The 18,174-nt window shown below is 43.8% G+C and overlaps 3 protein-coding genes across 6 annotated transcripts in view; 2 read left to right on the top strand and 1 right to left on the bottom strand.

The window, feature by feature from the left end:
- Positions 1-4,230, top strand: part of LOC120903030 — a 31,956-nt gene extending 27,726 nt beyond the window's left edge. Inside the window, exons 3-6 of one of the 4 annotated variants that reach the window (XR_005739526.1) lie at positions 17-203; positions 1,136-1,206; positions 2,958-3,418; positions 3,524-4,230. Coding sequence is in view for 3 of the 4 variants with exons in the window: in XM_040312210.1 (XP_040168144.1) it covers positions 17-203; positions 1,136-1,206; positions 2,958-3,115 (416 nt within the window). In the remaining variant the exon portion in view is untranslated. The other 3 variants (XM_040312210.1, XM_040312212.1, XM_040312213.1) reach the window with 3 other exon arrangements.
- A 61-nt stretch (positions 4,231-4,291) lies between these two features.
- Positions 4,292-16,784, bottom strand: LOC120903033. The gene is made up of 7 exons (XM_040312216.1): positions 16,635-16,784; positions 16,227-16,279; positions 8,053-8,428; positions 7,852-7,949; positions 7,312-7,437; positions 6,492-7,009; positions 4,292-6,416 (listed from the first exon to the last, which is right to left on the bottom strand). Exons 3-7 carry the CDS (start codon positions 8,099-8,101, stop codon positions 6,374-6,376), a joined length of 834 nt encoding a protein of 277 aa, XP_040168150.1. The 5' UTR covers positions 8,102-8,428; positions 16,227-16,279; positions 16,635-16,784; the 3' UTR covers positions 4,292-6,373.
- Positions 9,148-10,966, top strand: LOC120903031. The gene is made up of 2 exons (XM_040312214.1): positions 9,148-9,348; positions 9,418-10,966. The coding sequence occupies exons 1-2, from the start codon at positions 9,346-9,348 to the stop codon at positions 10,867-10,869; spliced, it is 1,455 nt and encodes a 484-aa protein (XP_040168148.1). The 5' UTR covers positions 9,148-9,345; the 3' UTR covers positions 10,870-10,966.
- Positions 16,785-18,174: the final 1,390 nt, after the last annotated feature.

Below are 18,174 nucleotides of genomic sequence, written 5' to 3'. Positions count from 1 at the left end.
TTCCATTCCATTGCAGCCGTCAAGGTGGCGAAAGAGCAGGAGCTGGAGATGTGGCGAAGACGCGCGAGCTACGATCCGATGAAAGCCGCACTGGAGGGCAAGAAGAAACAGCAGGAGGAATCCAGACGGCAGCTTGCCGCTCAACAGCAGCAGCAGCAGCAATCTCAACCGCATTCGGAACGGCAAAGTAAATCGAGTGAAAGGTTTGCTACGCTTTTGCTTTCCTCACACCAAACACAAAAACACACTACTGTCTCTGTTCTTCTGCTCTCTTTTTCTTTACGTCTTATCTTTCCTCCTTTCAAAAACCTTTGTAGCTATATCGTCCACGAAACTGATAAGTCGTGATGTTTCCTCTATTCTATGTAAAGCTCTATGTAATGTTTGAGTAATTTTAGTTCCCAAACAGTTAACCTTGTGGGATAGGAATAGATCCTGACTTTATCGTTTCACTTCCAACAACTCTTCCTTCACTCGCACTGCAATGCAAGCAAATTAGGATTTTTTCGGTAATTGGGTGTGTGCTTTTCATTGATATTGTGATTTTTTTTCACTGTTCGTTTTGTAATGTATTGTTGGGGTAATGCTTAAATTAAGTCCCACATCGATGGAACCGGACGTTTGCTTACATTCGATTGAACTGCTGTATCGATCAACTCTTATCTCGCTCGGTCAACGCACAATCGTATCTGCCGTAGTGTAATAAATTATTACGGGGGGGTCGTAAATGTTGTAAAATATAGTCACAGACACGATCAATCTTTTTCACCGCGCGTCTGGTCACGTTTTCCTTGACCATGAGTCTATAAACGATTGTGATAAGTTGTAACCTCACGAAATGATGTGATTTTATCTCAAAAATCATATCATAAGACAAACATTCCTCCACTCAAGCATCTTTCAACCATCAGCTGATTGATAAACGAACAATGGTAACTTTTCCAATGGTATTTGTTTTGGTTTTTGGGCAAAACAGGTTTTGGGCAACATTCGGTAATTTGGCTTTGTGTGAAATTGTATTTAAATCACTTTTTTTCGGGAAAAGAACTAGAATGAACCTTGTGCAGTTGTGTAGTTGTAATAACAAACAAATTTAAGCTCCATTATTTATCCAATTCCTTTGCCTGTGTTTTAGCTCCGTGTTGAGATCGCAGTCCTACCACAGTGGCGTCGGAAACATAGCTACAGGAGGCCGTTTGTATCAAGGTAATGTGGGCAATAGCAGTAACGTGAACTTGCGCGGCGCATACAACCAGACGCTCGGGGAACAGCCGGAGAGTGGTAGCGACAATCGCTGGACGTTGACATCGACGGAATCGAGCGAGGATCTGGACGGTGACGATTATATCAACTGAGGACCGAGGCACGAGAGAGAACTGCGTTACCATGCTGATGGGAGATGCGCCCTTGATCAAATGGGGAACTGACTGGATAACTTACGAGACTAACGAGTTTACACGGTTTGGAGGTGTAATTTGCAAATCATCGCATCATATTCCGCTTGCTACGCTATCACCCTCTATACGCTCATTCTACACGTGTATTAGAATTCAGTTGTACTGGTAAATAGTTTAGCCTGGGGGAAGGCATCCCGGCACGATTCATGGTATGTAATAGAAGCAAAGCAACAAAGAGACAACATTCTGAAACTGTCCAAAACAATAGTCCACGGTAGCATGCAAACAAATACCCACACAATAGTTGGTGTATACTGCTTGTAGTCCAAATGTCCATAAAATTGGAAAATGCTTGCAAACACACACCTACATGCAAATAAGCTTCGCTTATACAGCGTTAGTATCAGATCAGGATTTCATTGCTGTACGTTTTAATTGTCAAACAATTAGTTTGGTGCAAGATTTCAATTAGTTTTTAAACGCATTAAATTTGTATGTCCACTTTTATATCATATTCCCGTCCGGATGTGATAGATTTTTAAAACAAGCTAAATATAAATCAAAAAGCTTTCCACCGATGCATAAAAGAAACACACACACTCACATAAAAATAGGCATAGTAAAGGCATTTTACGAAGTATTTTCGTACAGTGCGAGTAAAAAGCTAAAGTAGATTTTGAAAGCATAATATCGATCGATAATAAATAATCACTGTTTGGTTACTACAGTAGGTGCTTACAGAATAAGTTGGTGCAATAGATACAGCCGGAACTAGGGATATATGTTGAGTTGCTTATATGAAAAAAAATTAAAGCTGAATCAAAACCAGTGAAAGATTGTTTCCTCTTTCACGCGTCCAAGCGTTTGCATGCTGCTCATGTTAGTAATAAACGTCGCCAGCGCGTTTTAACCATGTTTTTGTCAACTCTTTGTTGATGGTTGATTTCATTACATCTCTCTCTCTCTCTCTTTATATCTAAAGGTTTTAGTGATATATTTTGCTAGTTAATTGTTAGATGCATACGCGCTTGTGCGCTAAGCTCTCCATGTTGTATGCGTGCACCATTTGCTGTAGCTTGTTATGTACATTTTCATCGTCATTTAGCTCGTATGTGTGTTTAAAAAAAGTGCTATAAGTGATAAAGAACATCCATCAAACATAGTTTTACCCATACAAGAGCTAGTGCAGTAAGGCAAAGATAGTAAAGTCACGGTGAATCTCTTGTGAAAAAAAAATACGAGAAAACGGAACGATATGGCAAGAGTTTTAAATGGTTTTAGTTAGAATTTAACATTGCACGTTACAAAAATACTCTCGTAGTTATTTAATTTGTTTCGTTTGTACTTTGTTAATGCCTTAATTATTCACCCGAATGTTCTGCAGGAGGGGGGAGAGGAGGTGTAGGATAATCGTTTTTATTGAGTGGCATCAACAGCTCTTCGTTGTGTACGTTTGGGTAGGCAAATGACAAATTCGCCACCGTGTGTTACCATTGCGTGAGAATGACGGAGTAAAGTAATGTTAGATTTTTTGTTTGTCTATTCTACGGTTTAATTTAGAACACGTTTATCGCTCCAATCTTTTGAGCGCATTAGAAAACGGCCCGAAACGAATGCGAAAGAATGCAAAATGGTACATTGCGCTGTACTACTACTGCGGAGATGGTACGGTGGAAACACATCCAAATAGTTCCGATGCTGCCACTCAAACGAACTGAAATGTAGTAAAACAAAACCACGTAGTCATATTTAGATGAACATAGTAGAAAGGTAGCGATTGGAGCACCACACCATGGAAATGATGGCGCACGAAGCTGCACGAAAAGAACGAATGATGAAGGGTACGGAGTGAATGAACGAAACGATTTTTGTGTTAGTTTTGGTTTTAGCATAACCAGTATGTATGTGTGTGGACACGGTGCTTAGTAGTGTAGGGGAGTAAATTTTTAATGTACGAACGAGCGACGACGAAGCAAACGAATGTGATGTGTTGTTTAGGAGGTGGTGCACCATGGGAAATGGTATGTATGAGATTAAATCGAGCTCTAGTTGGGTAGTCGTTAGGGGCTAAGAGGACGGGATGGTATGGTATAGACGTTTCTGTTCTTCTGTTTCTTCCTTGCAAGTGTATCACACAATCTGAAGTGATTTAAGTATTAGGACGGTGTAACCAATAGTCAAACAAGAACGAAACATGGACGAATCATAACGATGGACTTTCTTCGCATGGAGCGCTATTTGTGTGCTGGATGCGAAATGAAGCGAACCAGAAAGCTAAAGGAGAAACAGCTACTCAAAATAATCAAATATACGTGCAATCACATTAATTCAAAAAGGTACATATAAACAATATTTAAAATTTATGCCACATACCATTAGAAGAGCAGCTGTGCGTTAAGTTGAATCGGTTGCGACCTTTTTTAAAAAAGCAGAAGTGTTATCAGTGACATAAAAACAAACAATAGACAAACAACTGGCTTCAATCTCAATCGCCGTATATACAATACATTCGTAGAGTACCCGTGTAAGCGCGCAACTATCACATAACATAACCCGGCCAGCCAAATCGCGTCATAATATCATATTTTTAACAAGATAGCAAGAGAAATGGCAAAAATTAGCCTCATTTTGTACGAACGCAACTTAAGAAGTATACATACGTATTCGATCATTATTTTTTTACGGTAGCTTTTTAATTCTGTTATTGTACTTTTGGTGATTTATAGTAAGAACGAATGCGACATAAAAAGCCACCTTTTTCGATGCCGATTTGAAACAGTGACAAATATATGTATATTCAGTATTTGAAATATTATTTCAAGTTAAATGAAAATGAACCCCGCCCGGGCGCGCGCTTTCTTCACTGTGAATAATGAGAAGACGACACAGGCAAGTGGTTTTAATGTTTCGAACTAATTGTTTATTGTTTATTAATGTTTCATTACGGGTAATGGCTTGTTAACATTAACATAACTTTGTATGTTTACGATTGAATGCATTTCTGCTAAAATTAGAATCTTTTGTATCAGTTGTATTTGGGTCAGTGTACACAACACTTTGTAGACAAATTAGAAGAACTTGACTGTGGGAAAGAAACTTTAACTATATTCCACGAATTTTATGACTAAACTTGTTTGTTGGCTTCTATGACTGCTTAACGTAGGTGTTAACGTAACGAATGGTAGTAAATATGAAGCAACAATACTGATACACCATAATTGCATGGTGTGTGTGTGCGTTAACGATGGCGAACGACATATAGACAGTATAATTTATATCATTTTGTTAGAGACAGATTGCTGCGTGTGGAGTCTTAGATATTCTACTTATTCGCTAGTAACTGAAATCGCGAAACGAACTTTTTTTAGTTACTAATCGTTTGGTTATCAGTAAATCGCTTTTTTGTATTGTTTAGCCAATGCACAAGACCACCACCCCTTAACAGCTTTTCATCGAGCCCTATTGCTGCTGATTGTTGGAGGGTGGAAAACCTGTACGACATTTAACGGTGTAGCGTGAGCGTATGCTTTTACACATTATTTCAACGATAAGTTTAAAACTGCACCAAAAGACACCAAGATATGTTTGTTTTTTTTTTTCGAAATTGTTGCGACGGGGCCTTTATGGGCCCACATCATTTCGCGATGTGTCGCGACAAACGTTACGTTTCGTAAGAGTGCGTTTATTAATTGTTTATTATTTTCCGGAATGAACGAGACGACGACGAGAACGATGTTGAAGAAGGAGAAGAAATTCGAGTTTTTGGTTAAAAATATTCCAAACACACATACACACACACACGCGTGGAACATGTGCTTCCGGAACCGGAACATGGTGCATTGCTGGTAGCGCGTGTGCTATGTACAAAGAAGATGTGTTGGTGCGAATTGATCAATGTAATGTTACGCTGTCGGTACGCTTACTGTGTCCGTATATGTTGTTTGCCGCCAAATGGTCGAATGTGTGCATTGTTTGGAGAGAGAAAATATGCATTTCCTTTCCTATAATCGAACGTTTTGAGTCTTGTGCACATAGAGAAAAGGAAGGTTGGCATAGACCGATTCCGCTGTGTGTTCTTTAAATTGCCGTTTGCATTGCCACTCACTAAACTGGCACTTCCCTTTTCGCTTGCTCCCTCATCCACAACATCGTCAAGCTTATATAGAGCTACATACACACTACATAGTTGTGTTTATTCCATTCTGTTCTGTTCACCTGGTTTGACTTTAAGGTTTTTGCTTATGTTCATGAACGTTCATAAAGTTACTTAATCACACGATTATATCATTAAAATGAAAATGGAAGACATTCTTTAACGCTGTTCCGCGCTTAGCCGTATTTGCTTTTTTCCTTATGCGACTCTCCTTACGACTGTATATATGTATGTATATATATATTCCTATCATTCAACTTTCTTTCTCTTGTATCTGTAACGCTCTTCAGCTGTTTGTTTCAATTCACCTGCTTTCTCTCTTTATCCTCGCATCATTGTTTCGTTTGGTATCCTTTACGATTTGTATGCTCACATACCTACATGTGTATATGTATATATTGTTTATATTTAGTTATAACATTCCCGTGCGCCTTTCAGTTTCTGTGCCCTAAAACACGGTAAATACATCGCTTGCATTGTATAGTTCTTTTGTTGTTGTTGAGAATTGTTTAAATGTTTGCTGTTTGCTGTTTGCTACAGCACGTGTTATAGGATTTTCATATTTTTGTTTGCTCTTTGTAATGGAATCATTTTGCATTTCAATCGAAGTACTTACGTGGAATCGCTCTGCAAGATGAAGAGTTGGGAAAGGTAAAGAATAAAGCGTGATGTTGCTCGCAACAAATTAAACTTTCACTTTCACTGTTTCGCTTGCATATGCAAACTTCTACGATAATTCTGTCGCTGTTCTACAGTTTTGGCCGCGATAGGACAATCTCACCCCTCCTCTCTCTTTCTGCCTTTTATGTACAGCAGAATCATCTTAAGCCATAGTTCCGTACTGGAACTTCTTGACTTTGAAGTATCTGCAAAGAGTCGCCGAAACAAATCAAACATTAGCAAACTCTAAACGCAAAAGCTCACCAAAAAGCTTCTCTCACCTCCACAATCCGTATCCGACAACGGTGCAGACCGTGGCCACGGCCAGCGTCGAACCGACGGCAATCGGGGCCGTCTCGTCGCGGTACGTACCGGTTGCGCTGCACTGGAACGTGGGACCCCAGGCATTGCCCGCCTTGTACATGAAGCTTTGCATCCGCAGCTCGCGCAGATACAGCTTGGCCAGATGGCCCGACTTGTCGTTCTCGTCCTGGGCGAACATCGTGATGATGACCTCGTTGTCGCACGTGTACGACTTGCCGACCGGCGTCGGGAACAGCAGCGTGCCGGGCGGTGTCGACAGCTTCACGTCCAGCCCGGGACGGTCGATGTGCTCGAACAGCTTGTTGGAGGACGAGTACGCCAGGTCGACGCTGTTCACGTACCAGCGCTCGCCGCCCGGCGTCTTCGAGAAGTAGATGTTAATGGTGAAACCCTTCCAGGACATGGTGATGCGCGACTCGTCCTCCCAGCACTCGCCGGAAATGTCCATCTGGTCCGGCAGGAAGGAGTCCGCTTCCTGTGTTAGTTGAAGGGTAAGTAGAGTAAGTTAGCATTTTATTGTGTAAACTTTAACAGTCAAATGTTAATTTTTTTAGGTTTTTTTTTAATTCCTTAAAACGGGAAAATAAATGGAGGATATTCTCACTTCAACAGGTGGAAACACTCAACACTAATGCCCTGCACGTTTGATAGCTACACACAGTCACGGATCGTTAAAGGCTCACTGTTGCAGGACGGAGGAAAAAAACAAACGGTCTCCCTTCTCGAAAAGCTCACCCACAAAGGGGTGAGCTGGGTGGGCGGCTTCGGCGTACTTACCTTATCCTCATTGTACTTATCGCGGTACTGAATGCTTAGCAGGGCATCGGTTTGAATCAGTATGCACGTTGCTCCACTCGATCCGTCCAGGCGGTACAGCGACAGGGAGGATGGCACCGCTGTAGCCTACGGCGTGTCACGGGGAGCCAAACAAAAAAAAATGGACAGAAATTATGGTTAGAAATGTCAAACGGTGTTGGTGCCGTCACATGATGGAAAATGTGTGGCCTGTCGTCGCGAGCGAAAAACTTTTCCGTGCGAGAAAAGCGAAAAAGGAGACACACACAGACAGATACACACACACGTGTACGTGGTGAGGGATTAATTCCACCTCCTGCCGCGTGGGCAGGCAATGACAACGTCTTGCTAGGAGGGGGGGGGAGAGGTAGTGCAAGAAAATCGATATTCAAGCTACAAGTTCGCTTCGCTTGCACTGAAAAAGTTCATTCATAAAATATCCAGCTCTCCTACTATTTTTCACGGGTGGAAAATAGTGCGTCAATTTCCTCACACCAACGACGGGGACCACCGCATACGTACCGAGCTGGACGTGGGCTTCATCGTGTACTTTGTAATGCGTGGCTTCTTGGTCGAGAGTCCTTCCAGCTGCAGAGTGTTGCAGAGGTGCAGCAGTGTGGCTAGAAGATGAACGAAAATGCCCCATTATGATCCGTTTTTTTTGCACTCTTTTAACCGCAATATAATCTTTTGGTAAACTGGGCCACTAGGAGCCGTGCTTACCGAAAACTAACGCCCTAAGGTAGAGCAACTCCTTGCGCGAAAACATCATTCTCCTGACTTGTGCGTTGTGCACCAATCTCCAGTCACTGGTACTCAAATTCTTTAGCACTTTTTACTTTTCACGCACGAACGCACGGCAACACTGAACTCTCTCCGCTTGGGTGGCAAAACTACTCGCAAACTACAGCTTTTCCATCGGTCCGCAGGCGACAGGTGTTCTCCGTTTGCATAACGCTGTCAAGCAGTCTCACTCGCCCGAGAATGACGGAGCAGCCGAGTACGTAGACCCTTCCTCCACACCGTAGGAAATGTGTCACGGTCGTCGTGTGTTCGCAGCCCGTCGTCCTGTGCAGAAAAGATGGGAATGATGGACTCGCTGTGGGCAAAACAAACGTGCAGATAAAGGAACACATGCGCAGTGGAGCAGGTTCGACCGAGAGAGTGCTGTTACCAGGGGGTGGGAATGGTGGACGGGTGATAGGGGCGGTAATTGTGGGGCGAAAAGGATCTGCCAGAAAAAGGAGATTTGTGTCTGCTCGCCGCCACGGAAAACCGCTTGACGCAAGGGACGTTTTAAAAACGGACGGTTTGAAGGTTTGAAATATTTCACGCGAAATGTTTCAAACGTTGCTTTTCCGCGTGGGTTTCGAAGGGCTTTTTTAATTGAATGGTTTTTTAAACATTTTTAAACAATTTTACTCATTTGTTTTTAACAATTGAAGTAAAGAATCCGTATTTTTGCTGAATATCAAATGCTTTGCTTCTTCTGATAGTGATTTCTAATAGAAAAAAGCTCTCGTAATGTGTTGACCTGGATGGTCTCTCTCAGCCCGTTAATTATAATTCCTAATTATACACATTAATTTAATGGACCTGCTCAAAGCTTTCAGAATCGTTTAAGTGCCTTTTGGACATTTGCTTAAACAGTAAGTTCTGTATAAAAGTACGACTAGATTCGAATATTTCTACCACTTAGTAAGCTTGAACCATTGTCGCCAGATGTCTCGAATCGTGTGGATCAGTGCTCTACTGCTTATCACACCACTACTAGCAGCTCCGCAGTACAGGAAGCCCTTTCTACAACGACTCATTGAAGATGGGTTTGCATCATCGGAAACGAACGTCGTGTACTTCATTTACTCTAAAACCGTCAACGCTGGACTCTTTGGGGGAAGTTATCCAAGGATTCTTATCACCGGCTTGGAGGGCGAATCGAAGCGGATCAAAGGCCAGAATCAGCAGTTTAACATTGCCGCCCAATCGTTGGTCGTTATCGATGCACGTAACGAACCCATGGTGAGCTCTTTGACCATAAATTACAATGCATTTGTGTGCTCACGCCTATTGATGTGCTTATCGTTTTAGCATAACAACAGGTGCTTGATCTACTTGATAAAGGAGTTACAGCGTGTCCGCAATCCTGGAAGCAATAAATTTGTGCTGTTGGTTGATAAAACCTTCCCGGAGCGTCTTAGCCTGCAGTACCTACGGGACGCACTGCTCAACCTCGGTATAGGCTATGCGGTGGTTTTACCCTACGATCAAGTTAACTCCCCGCATGAGCCTAGACGTTTAATTCGCATCAGTTTCACACAGCAGCTCACTGCGAGAACGACAAAATTCCCAAACTTGCGACGTCTGTTCCGCTTGAACGGCCAATCGCTCGATGGGATGCGCGTGTCCGGCGCATTGTTTCAATTCTTCCCCTTCAGCTACATCACGCCGAGCCGACAATGGGCCGGTACGGATTACTATCTGTGGAGCTTAATCTCGACACAGCTGCGATTGCGCCTGGAGTTTAAGTACGTCAATCGAGCCGGTCCGAACTACTCCAGTGGTGCGTATTCGCTTGCGATGCTCAACAAATCGGTGAATTTTGTCGCGACCCGGGACATGGTTGTGCTCGACCACGCTCCCAAGCTGCATCTTACCTCGCGCGACTACTTCAATCTGGTCGTACCGAAGCCGGTGAAGCTGAACCTTATCGATGCGATGGTGCAACCGTTTAACGGAACAGTTTGGCTCATGATCGGGGTATTGTTGGGCGTTCGCGTATTTGCTGGCTATTTGCAGGACCTTTTCGGTCTGCTTGATAGAAGCGGTACATTGCGCAAATGGTTGCGTTCCCTTCAAGCCCCTCACTGTCCCTGCCCACAATGGGTACAGCTTGCCGCGGATGTGCTAACGTTCCTGCTAATCGAGGCGTACCTGGCGCAGGTCACATCTCTTCTCCTAACGCTGCGCTTCATCGAGGGACCGCGAGATTTGAACGAATTTATAGCCTCCAACATACGGATAGTGGAACCGTACGAAAGTACCCTTTCGCTGGTGCAGGTTGAGACGGGACAGCGGGCACTGCTGAAGACGCGATTCGTGAAGCGTACGGCGGAAGAGCTGGCACGGCCCAACCAGGACGATGCGTTCGTGGAGCTGCGGAGTCGCGTCGCGTTCCAATCGTACGGTACGGAACCGTTCGATCCGGTTACGGGCCGGCGGAACTTTTACCTGCTGGATGAGCCGCTGGCCGATGTGAGGTTTCAGTATAGCTTTGCGAAGGAAACGGCTTTTATGGGGGTGGCCCAGGACTATATGCTACGGTGCGAGGAGAATGGGCTGCGGATGCGGATGGACGAGTCGTTCGAGCGTTGGGCGAAGATTAAGAAACTGCGGAAGGAGTATGGCATTAATGGGACCGTGCTGGAGTTTTCCGATCTTAACTCGCTCTGGATCTGTATGGGCATTGGATGGTTGAGCAGTGGGTTACTGCTTTTGGCTGAACGTTTTGTGCACTCGCGGGTGGTTCGGCGAGCATCTTGAGTGGAGTAAATTAAGTTTATTAAATTATGTTTTTGTTGAGATAGAACACACTTACTGGAACACATTTGCTATCGGTTTGCAATAACAATACACAGTGCGCTTGATGCTTCGTAGGTATTCTAGCAATTTTTAAACAAAGATGACAACATCCGGCGACCATAGCTGCAGCTCACCTGGACGAACGCAATGAGAGGGTCGAAGCGAACAGTAGACTCCAGACCGAATGACAAAATCGTTCACATTGCCCCGAGGGTTTGGTGTCATTTGATTCGCTTCCCCGCAACACCTTTCCTGTATCCTCTTCCCCTTTATTCCTTCCATCGTCCATTCTCTGCCAACAGACGCACTCACACACAGGATTGCAGAAGAGGATTTTGCCGTAATTTAACACCTCATTTCACACGACGACGCGCTCACAACGACAACATGTCTACGAACGGTGTTTGTCCGCACAGTAAGCTACAGTACAGAACAAGCTGCAGTTGTCTCTCTAACGTTTAGATAACAGTGTGAAACATAAAAAGAGCGACGATAGGAGAACATTCACGCGCGCCTCACTTGAACTGCGACAAACAAACGTATCGAGAGTCCTTAAAATTCTCGAGAGACTTAATTTGTGCAGACCGAATGCGTCCCGTGGGGTGTCCGGGGAATCCGATTTTAATTAAACAAATCTACGATTTGTGCACCTCCGTCTCGTACCGTCTCGTCGATTGGTTCCGGAATTCCTTTTCCCCCTTTTCTTTTTTGCTGTTGGTGCTACTTCGACACTCGGATTACAGGAACAGGTCGTCCGTCATTGAGGCCGACGCGCGGTTGCTTTCTACCGGCGACGACGTTGAAGGTGTGAGACGACGACACTGGGCGTCTGTTCTCACTCAACAGCGCATCGCTGGAACGTCATGAATGGCGCCGCCGCACCTGGGAGAAACATCAAAGCAGTCCGGGGAAATGTTGGATTGTTGGGAGCGTTGCTAAGGGAGCAACGCATCAGTTTCTACAAAATTGGGAGGCATTTGCTTGGAAGGAGTTAGTAGAAAGCAAGAACATGGTAAAAGTGCTGCGTTTATAGAAGAAAGTGTCATGTATTGATTGTTCTGATGCAAAGAAATCTGGCTGGAAGTTCAAGTTAGCCAAGGACTTTGAAAAATATCGTAGACATCACAATGAACCTCTCAAACTAAGATTTGTTACTCTCAAGCCAAACAGCGTCCTAAAGCCATCGGTAAATTATAATCAACCAGGGACTTGAGTGATGTTCCTCACGATATCTTCTCATTTCAGTTCTTCCAAAAAATATTAGGATGAAGTACGCTCAAGGTAAACCTTTAATTCTTTAAGTAAATCTCAGTAGAAAGGACCCAACGGTGTTACTTTACATCCGAACACACACACACCCACCTGACATCGGATGGAATTTGGATTTGCTAACGTCAGTACATCCTGAACTTTGAACTTCTGATGAACCCTTCCAAATGTTGTCTTGGCAACCACCATCTGAGATTTGCCACCTAGCAACACCACCACACGTGGTGGATTAAACGCTGGCACATGGGCTGCAGACGTCGGCGCCGTGACCAAAGGATTGGCGTTGGCTAGTTAATTGAATTAATTGGATGGCCAATTACTGCTAACATTGTATTATCGGCTGCACAGCAGGCGATCACACCAAGGGACACGAGTGATTGGTTTGTTTGGTGGCGTCTCGTTTTTTTACGAGGGTTCACTTTCACAAAACCCCCAGGAGAGGTAATTATTTGCTTAGTTTAATAGATAAACTCAAGTGGCTTTTTCTTTGGGGTGAGGAATACGTTCATCACATTCTCACCCACCCCAAAATGATTTTAATATTTCAGATCCCTGTTTTTTTTTAAAAGCCGTAGGTGTCTTAGCTTAGCGTAACGGCGGAAATATAATACCATAGGCTTTATTCGTTCGTTAAGGGCGAAACGGCGGCAGCGAAACTGGCGTCGAACGATAGAGCGATGAAGGGGGAAAACCCACACACTCGGGGATGCGAAGTTGCCGGAAAATCAGGAAAATCAGATTACAAACTGCGTTTTGGGGGAGCGTTTTGTTTAGCTTCAATCTGAAAGGGATTTCTGGATAGCCCTGTGGCCTTTTGGCATCCTTCTGCCTGCGAGGTGTTGATTTGTGTATGCTTTGATTGCTATCGGTAAGCCGCTTGCTCGCTCTCTCTCGATCAAGATGAAGCAAAACTGTGTGTTTATCGATGATCAAGCAAGCAATTCCTGGACGGTCCTGCACGATGGTAAGGCGTCAATCGAAACACACCTTCCAGGAGGGAATTAGCATTCGAATCAGCATCAAGATACGGCAAGGTTTGTCGCTTAAGGAGCAGCACGAATGTTTGCACATCTCACGGACAGGGCAGGATAGGAGCATCGGCACACCGAAAGTGAGCCACTCGTGTTGTTTGCTTATCTATTCCAAGACATTTCCGCTGGAACACAGGAACGATCGAACTCTGGAGGGCCTCTTTATGGGTCAGTGGCAAAATTAGGCGCGAAGGCGCGTATGAAAACAAACCAACAACACTCACAGAGATCACAGGGAAAAACACTTACCACTTGGGATGAGCCATCCCATTTGAAAGGAAGGAAGAAAAAGGGAGAAGAATGTTAATCCGGTCGCTGTTAGCTAATCTTGGGCTAGGCTCTTGACCTGCTTCTGCTCCGGTTTTAGCGCACCTTTCCCGACCGTTGAGCCGTGAGACTTGAGGTGTGAAGAATCGATCCTTCTTGTCCCTGCTTTGCTTCAGTGAATGGTATGGAAGCACTCCGAAAATGCTTCCCATTTGTGGTGTAGGTGTTGCAAAGCAAACCAACAAAAAACATACAAAATCATTTATTGAACCCACAACGAAAGGACAACAATGAATTTGTAGAGAAAATATTGATTTACCAAGGCCCAGCTGGACTGTTGCACGATGTCGATGATCGGGATGCCGTTTTGGATTGATGTTGAACTGTGTTGATATGGGAAGTTTTCCACCAAATCAGGGTGAATGCAAATCAAACACGTTTGACATGAATTACAGGGCATGGGACATATTTATTGAACCATTCCTCACCGAACCTGCCACACTTCTTGCCCTATGCGAAGGACCGAGAGCATGATTCAATAGTTTGACAAGTTTATTGTTTGCGCAAAGGAAAAGGAACAGAAAGGTAGGCTCTGACCCACATCCACACTTGAGCAATAATGTACGCAGTACACAGAAGCTGATCGCATAATTTGCGGATTACAACTCACACGCACACACACACACACAACAAGCGTATGTTGCCTCCTGTGAGGACTCCCTGCAGGATTATGGTTAATTGTGCCGAAAAGCATATTTACACACACAAACACTGAACCCGAGTATAAGGCCTGGATATCCTCGATGGGAACTACCTTTTCATATGAGGCTCGCAAGCACCATGTAGCGTATCGAATCGGACAAAAAAAAAACGCAACAAATGCGCAACCGGGTCCTGCTGCGCACCGCTCTCTGCGTTGCCAATGTCTCGCGGCGGGTAATGTTTGTGATATAAAAACAGCGTGTGGCCACTTTTTGTCACCACCAGCACACAATCGTTTCGTGGTCGTGGGAGATAGTCGAGCACAAAACCGCAGTGTTTGTTCCCGAACGTCTTATCCTTGTGAGATTAAGATGTAAAGTTGTGCTTTTTTCCGGGAAAATATAAACAATGTGAAATAGTGACGTGTGTAGCACCTTTTTTTGAAGGAAAAAGAAAAAGAAAAAAAGGTCCTTTACATGGTGTGATTTTTTCACTAATTGGTCGCAAGTTGCTATGCTAAAACCCTTGTCGCGCTTGTATCCGACCACCGTAACCGACTTAATGATTAATTGGATGGCGCAATAAATCATCACCGGAGTGCAGTGGCGGTGTCGGAGGGACCGGTTACTTTTCCCCCTTGCTTTATTTTCCAGCCAATAGCCACGTTTTTGGCGTTTCACGTTACACACGGGGTAGATAAAAAATGACCTAGCAAGCAAGGGTTCGAAAGGGTGGGTGAAGGAGTACAGTAAGCAGGACAGTATGGAAACTACCGAAAAAAATGGGCATCGTTTTACCTTGCATGCTGGAAAGGTGAACTAAGTTAATAAGTAGGATATATTTAACATATTTTAACACATTGTTTTTTTTCGGGGAAGAGAAAGCACATATTTCATGGGAAATGAAAATTCTCCAAGAAAGAAGAGCAAAGGAATCGGAGAAAAAGGCGTTACAGCGTAGCGCCACTTGCTCTCCAGTGTGTAATGGAACACTGTTCATCCGCAAATAATAAATCATAAAAGAGAGGTAAATGAGAAAGATGTTACAATTTATGTAACTTGAAAGAGGAAGTTAGCTTCTTGAGCAAGGAGCTCTGAATTCGCCAAACAGTATGCATCAAAAATTTAGCTTTAACGGAAAACATAACCGAAGCAAGAAGATAAAACTGTTTAGCTACGATAACTGGAAAAATGTTGCGTGCTTTGCTATCCATCCATATGCTAGGAATGATCTGAATGGGATACGATACAAGTCGGACTTGTTGAAGCCGGTGCGTCTATTAGTACACTACTCAGCAGTCCTTCGGTAAGTTGATTTAAATCTCAGTTTTATTCGTCCGTTCAATAATAATGAATAGGATAATTGTACCAGTATTCGGCAGTATACCTGTTTTCGGCAGGATAACTAAAAACGTCTAATTACGCAAAAACGCGTAGAAAATTGTCTCAACACATATTGTTTTTAATAGAGATATGCTCATTTGTTATACATGTATCACATGCATCACATCATTTCCTTGCACATTTTTTAAAATTTCAAACAAAATGTGCAGAGTTCAACATTTTTTGGCAGAGTTGCTGTCAGCCAATAGTTCGGCAGGTTTCGTTATTAAGAGAATCAGAACAGTAAACCAATGAAAGTGTGGATTTTATGAAAGATTCTATGGTTGCACAATTTATTCTAGCCCGCTTGGAATTTTAAAATAACGAAAATCACGCTTTAAATGCTGCTGAAAATAGGCACACGGTAAATGTGGATTTTTGACAGATCAATGCTGTGGGCTCCCGCCGAAACTTGAAACAATAACACACTTTTGATGTTGCTGCATATTCATTTATAACTTGATCAGAACACTACAATGCGTATGTCGACACATAAAACCACATTTCTTGTATCAAATATTACCAATTTCACTATATATAATCCAATAACTTGAGAGAAAAATAATAATTTAAGTACTTTTCAACAACAATCTTATGAAAGCGGGAGTATAAAACTGTTGTAAACATTTTTGTCTACCTATTGCCATTGATTAAAACATTTTCCTACCTGTATTCACGTTGCCGAGAACAGGAGCATAGGTCGCCGAAAATAGGATCAATCTGCCGAAAATAGTAACAAAAACAATATTTACATTTTTACGAATATCTCTAAAAAATACATTTAAATTAACTCATCTTAACTCAAAAATTAAATTCATATATTTCTATCTAAATCCAGTTCTTTGTGTGCCAGAATATGCAACAAAAACTTTCAGCAGCAGAGTCATCTGAAGTGATCTTCGCCAACCGGAGCGAAAAAGTAATGACCTTTATCGCTTTTTGCCACGTCTGCATTTCTCCCATTCTCTCACATTCACCACACCACAAACTCGCTCTTTCCAATTAAGATGTACTCATCTATTGTTTCATCGAAATTGTGTTGTTTTGAAAGCATTGCAAAGTTATGCAAACTTACTCTCGTACCCTCGTCAACATCGCTATCCCCTTCGTTCCACGGGACGCTCTGGCCAGATATGATTCCGCTAAACGTCTCAGTATCACTGGCTCCGTGGTAGCTCGTTTCGCCCTTAAATCAGCAATATTTTGCGTGTCGTGCAGAGTGTCAATCTGTGTTCGCACACTTCACACTCGCTGCGTCGCTGCTCTTCAGCCGCTGTACGGCGGCTACGCGACACGATGCAACCGTACATAACATAAACAATCGTTTCCCCGGTGTCCCCGCGTCTGCCAGCGTCACACGTCAAGTGTGCTTCACATTAGCGTGTCTTTCCTGTTGCGTGCACAAAGGGATACCCCCTGCACTAGGGCGTGGACATGGTACTCTTCAGCGCGCGGATCACATTCTATCGCGCCTGCAAGTGCGATCGCCACCGGCTCCCACGATAGAGGCAGTGCGATGGGGTCACACCGGAGACGGATACGATCGACATCGGATATGTCGTTTGTTGTGCTTTTCAGCTCTCGTAGAAGCGGGCTTGGATTGTAATGGGAAGATTTTTTTAAATTGTTGTCGTAATTAGCTGGTAATGGTTTATGATATTTGGTAGGGGAAGATGCAAACGTGTGAATGGGTATGAATTCCGATAGCAATGGAAGTATGATCTGCAGAAACTCTCTCGAAGTGGAAAAATCAACCAGAAAATCGAAGAAATCATACATAATTTTCGCCCCCAAAAATTCACCAAAAATGCTGACCTAACCACCTGCCTTTACCGTTCCCGTTCGTACTCGGTGCGACCTTCGCTTCCAGTTCAAAGTCAGGTTTCATAATGGTGTGCTGTTTGTGTCCTGTTTTGCTTTGCGCAACAAACAACAAACGATCGGCGTTCGAAACCGGCGCGTACTTTGATGCACTTGATCGCATTTGTTTCGAATGCAATTTCTGACACGTGTGTCTCTTTGGTCCCTTTATCCACTTCGATTTGTGCCCCCTCCTAGACCACCGCTTCCCCAAACAGTCTAGACCTCCGTCGGGCCTGCTCCGACCACTCAGCAAAAACAACTGGAAACGCCAATTTGTCGGGCGAAACGTGATGCCACCATTCCCGTGCTAGCTGAACTATTGGAAACCAACAGGGGACAACAGGAACAAGCGAAGCAGTAGCCGCCATCGGCCAACTTGGATGTTTATTTAGGGAGCCCCAGCCCCAGAAGTACGACTTCGCGTTCGCCTACTTTGCACAAATTTGACTCCTCCATTGGAGCGGGGGGGGGTGTGGTTGGCATGTTAAAAATGGAAATGTGATGGCGTTGTCGTCGGGATAACGGGACTTCCAAAATCGGTACCGAAGGCTGCCCTTTTTTCCACCCATCCTGGAAGTTGCGCAATTTTGAAGCCTAAATTTTCCCGGGCACTGATTGAGGACAGCAGTGGGCACCTTGCGGTGGGGAAGCGGGTTGCTAAAATTACGCAGTTCTGTGCAGTGGATATAGCCATGTAGTCTAATGGACAGTTTGTGGATGAGAATTTGGTCATTTTCCAGTACACACAAGTA

This window comes from Anopheles arabiensis, chromosome 3, assembly GCF_016920715.1.
Source record: "Anopheles arabiensis isolate DONGOLA chromosome 3, AaraD3, whole genome shotgun sequence".
NCBI classification, from domain to species: Eukaryota; Metazoa; Arthropoda; class Insecta; order Diptera; family Culicidae; genus Anopheles; species Anopheles arabiensis.
The sequence above is the reverse complement of the archived record's forward strand: the minus strand, read 5'-3'. Positions and strand labels throughout refer to the sequence as shown.

Coding starts and splice junctions, on each gene's coding strand:
- LOC120903033 (XM_040312216.1), bottom strand. CDS start 8,101: ATGATGTTTTCGCGCAAGGAGTTGCTCTACCTTAGGGCGTTAGTTTTC. Junction 7,010..7,311: donor ATAAGTACAATGAGGATAAG/GTAAGTACGCCG, acceptor CAACTAACACAG/GAAGCGGACTCCTTCCTGCC. Junction 6,417..6,491: donor GTCGGATACGGATTGTGGAG/GTGAGAGAAGCT, acceptor GACTCTTTGCAG/ATACTTCAAAGTCAAGAAGT.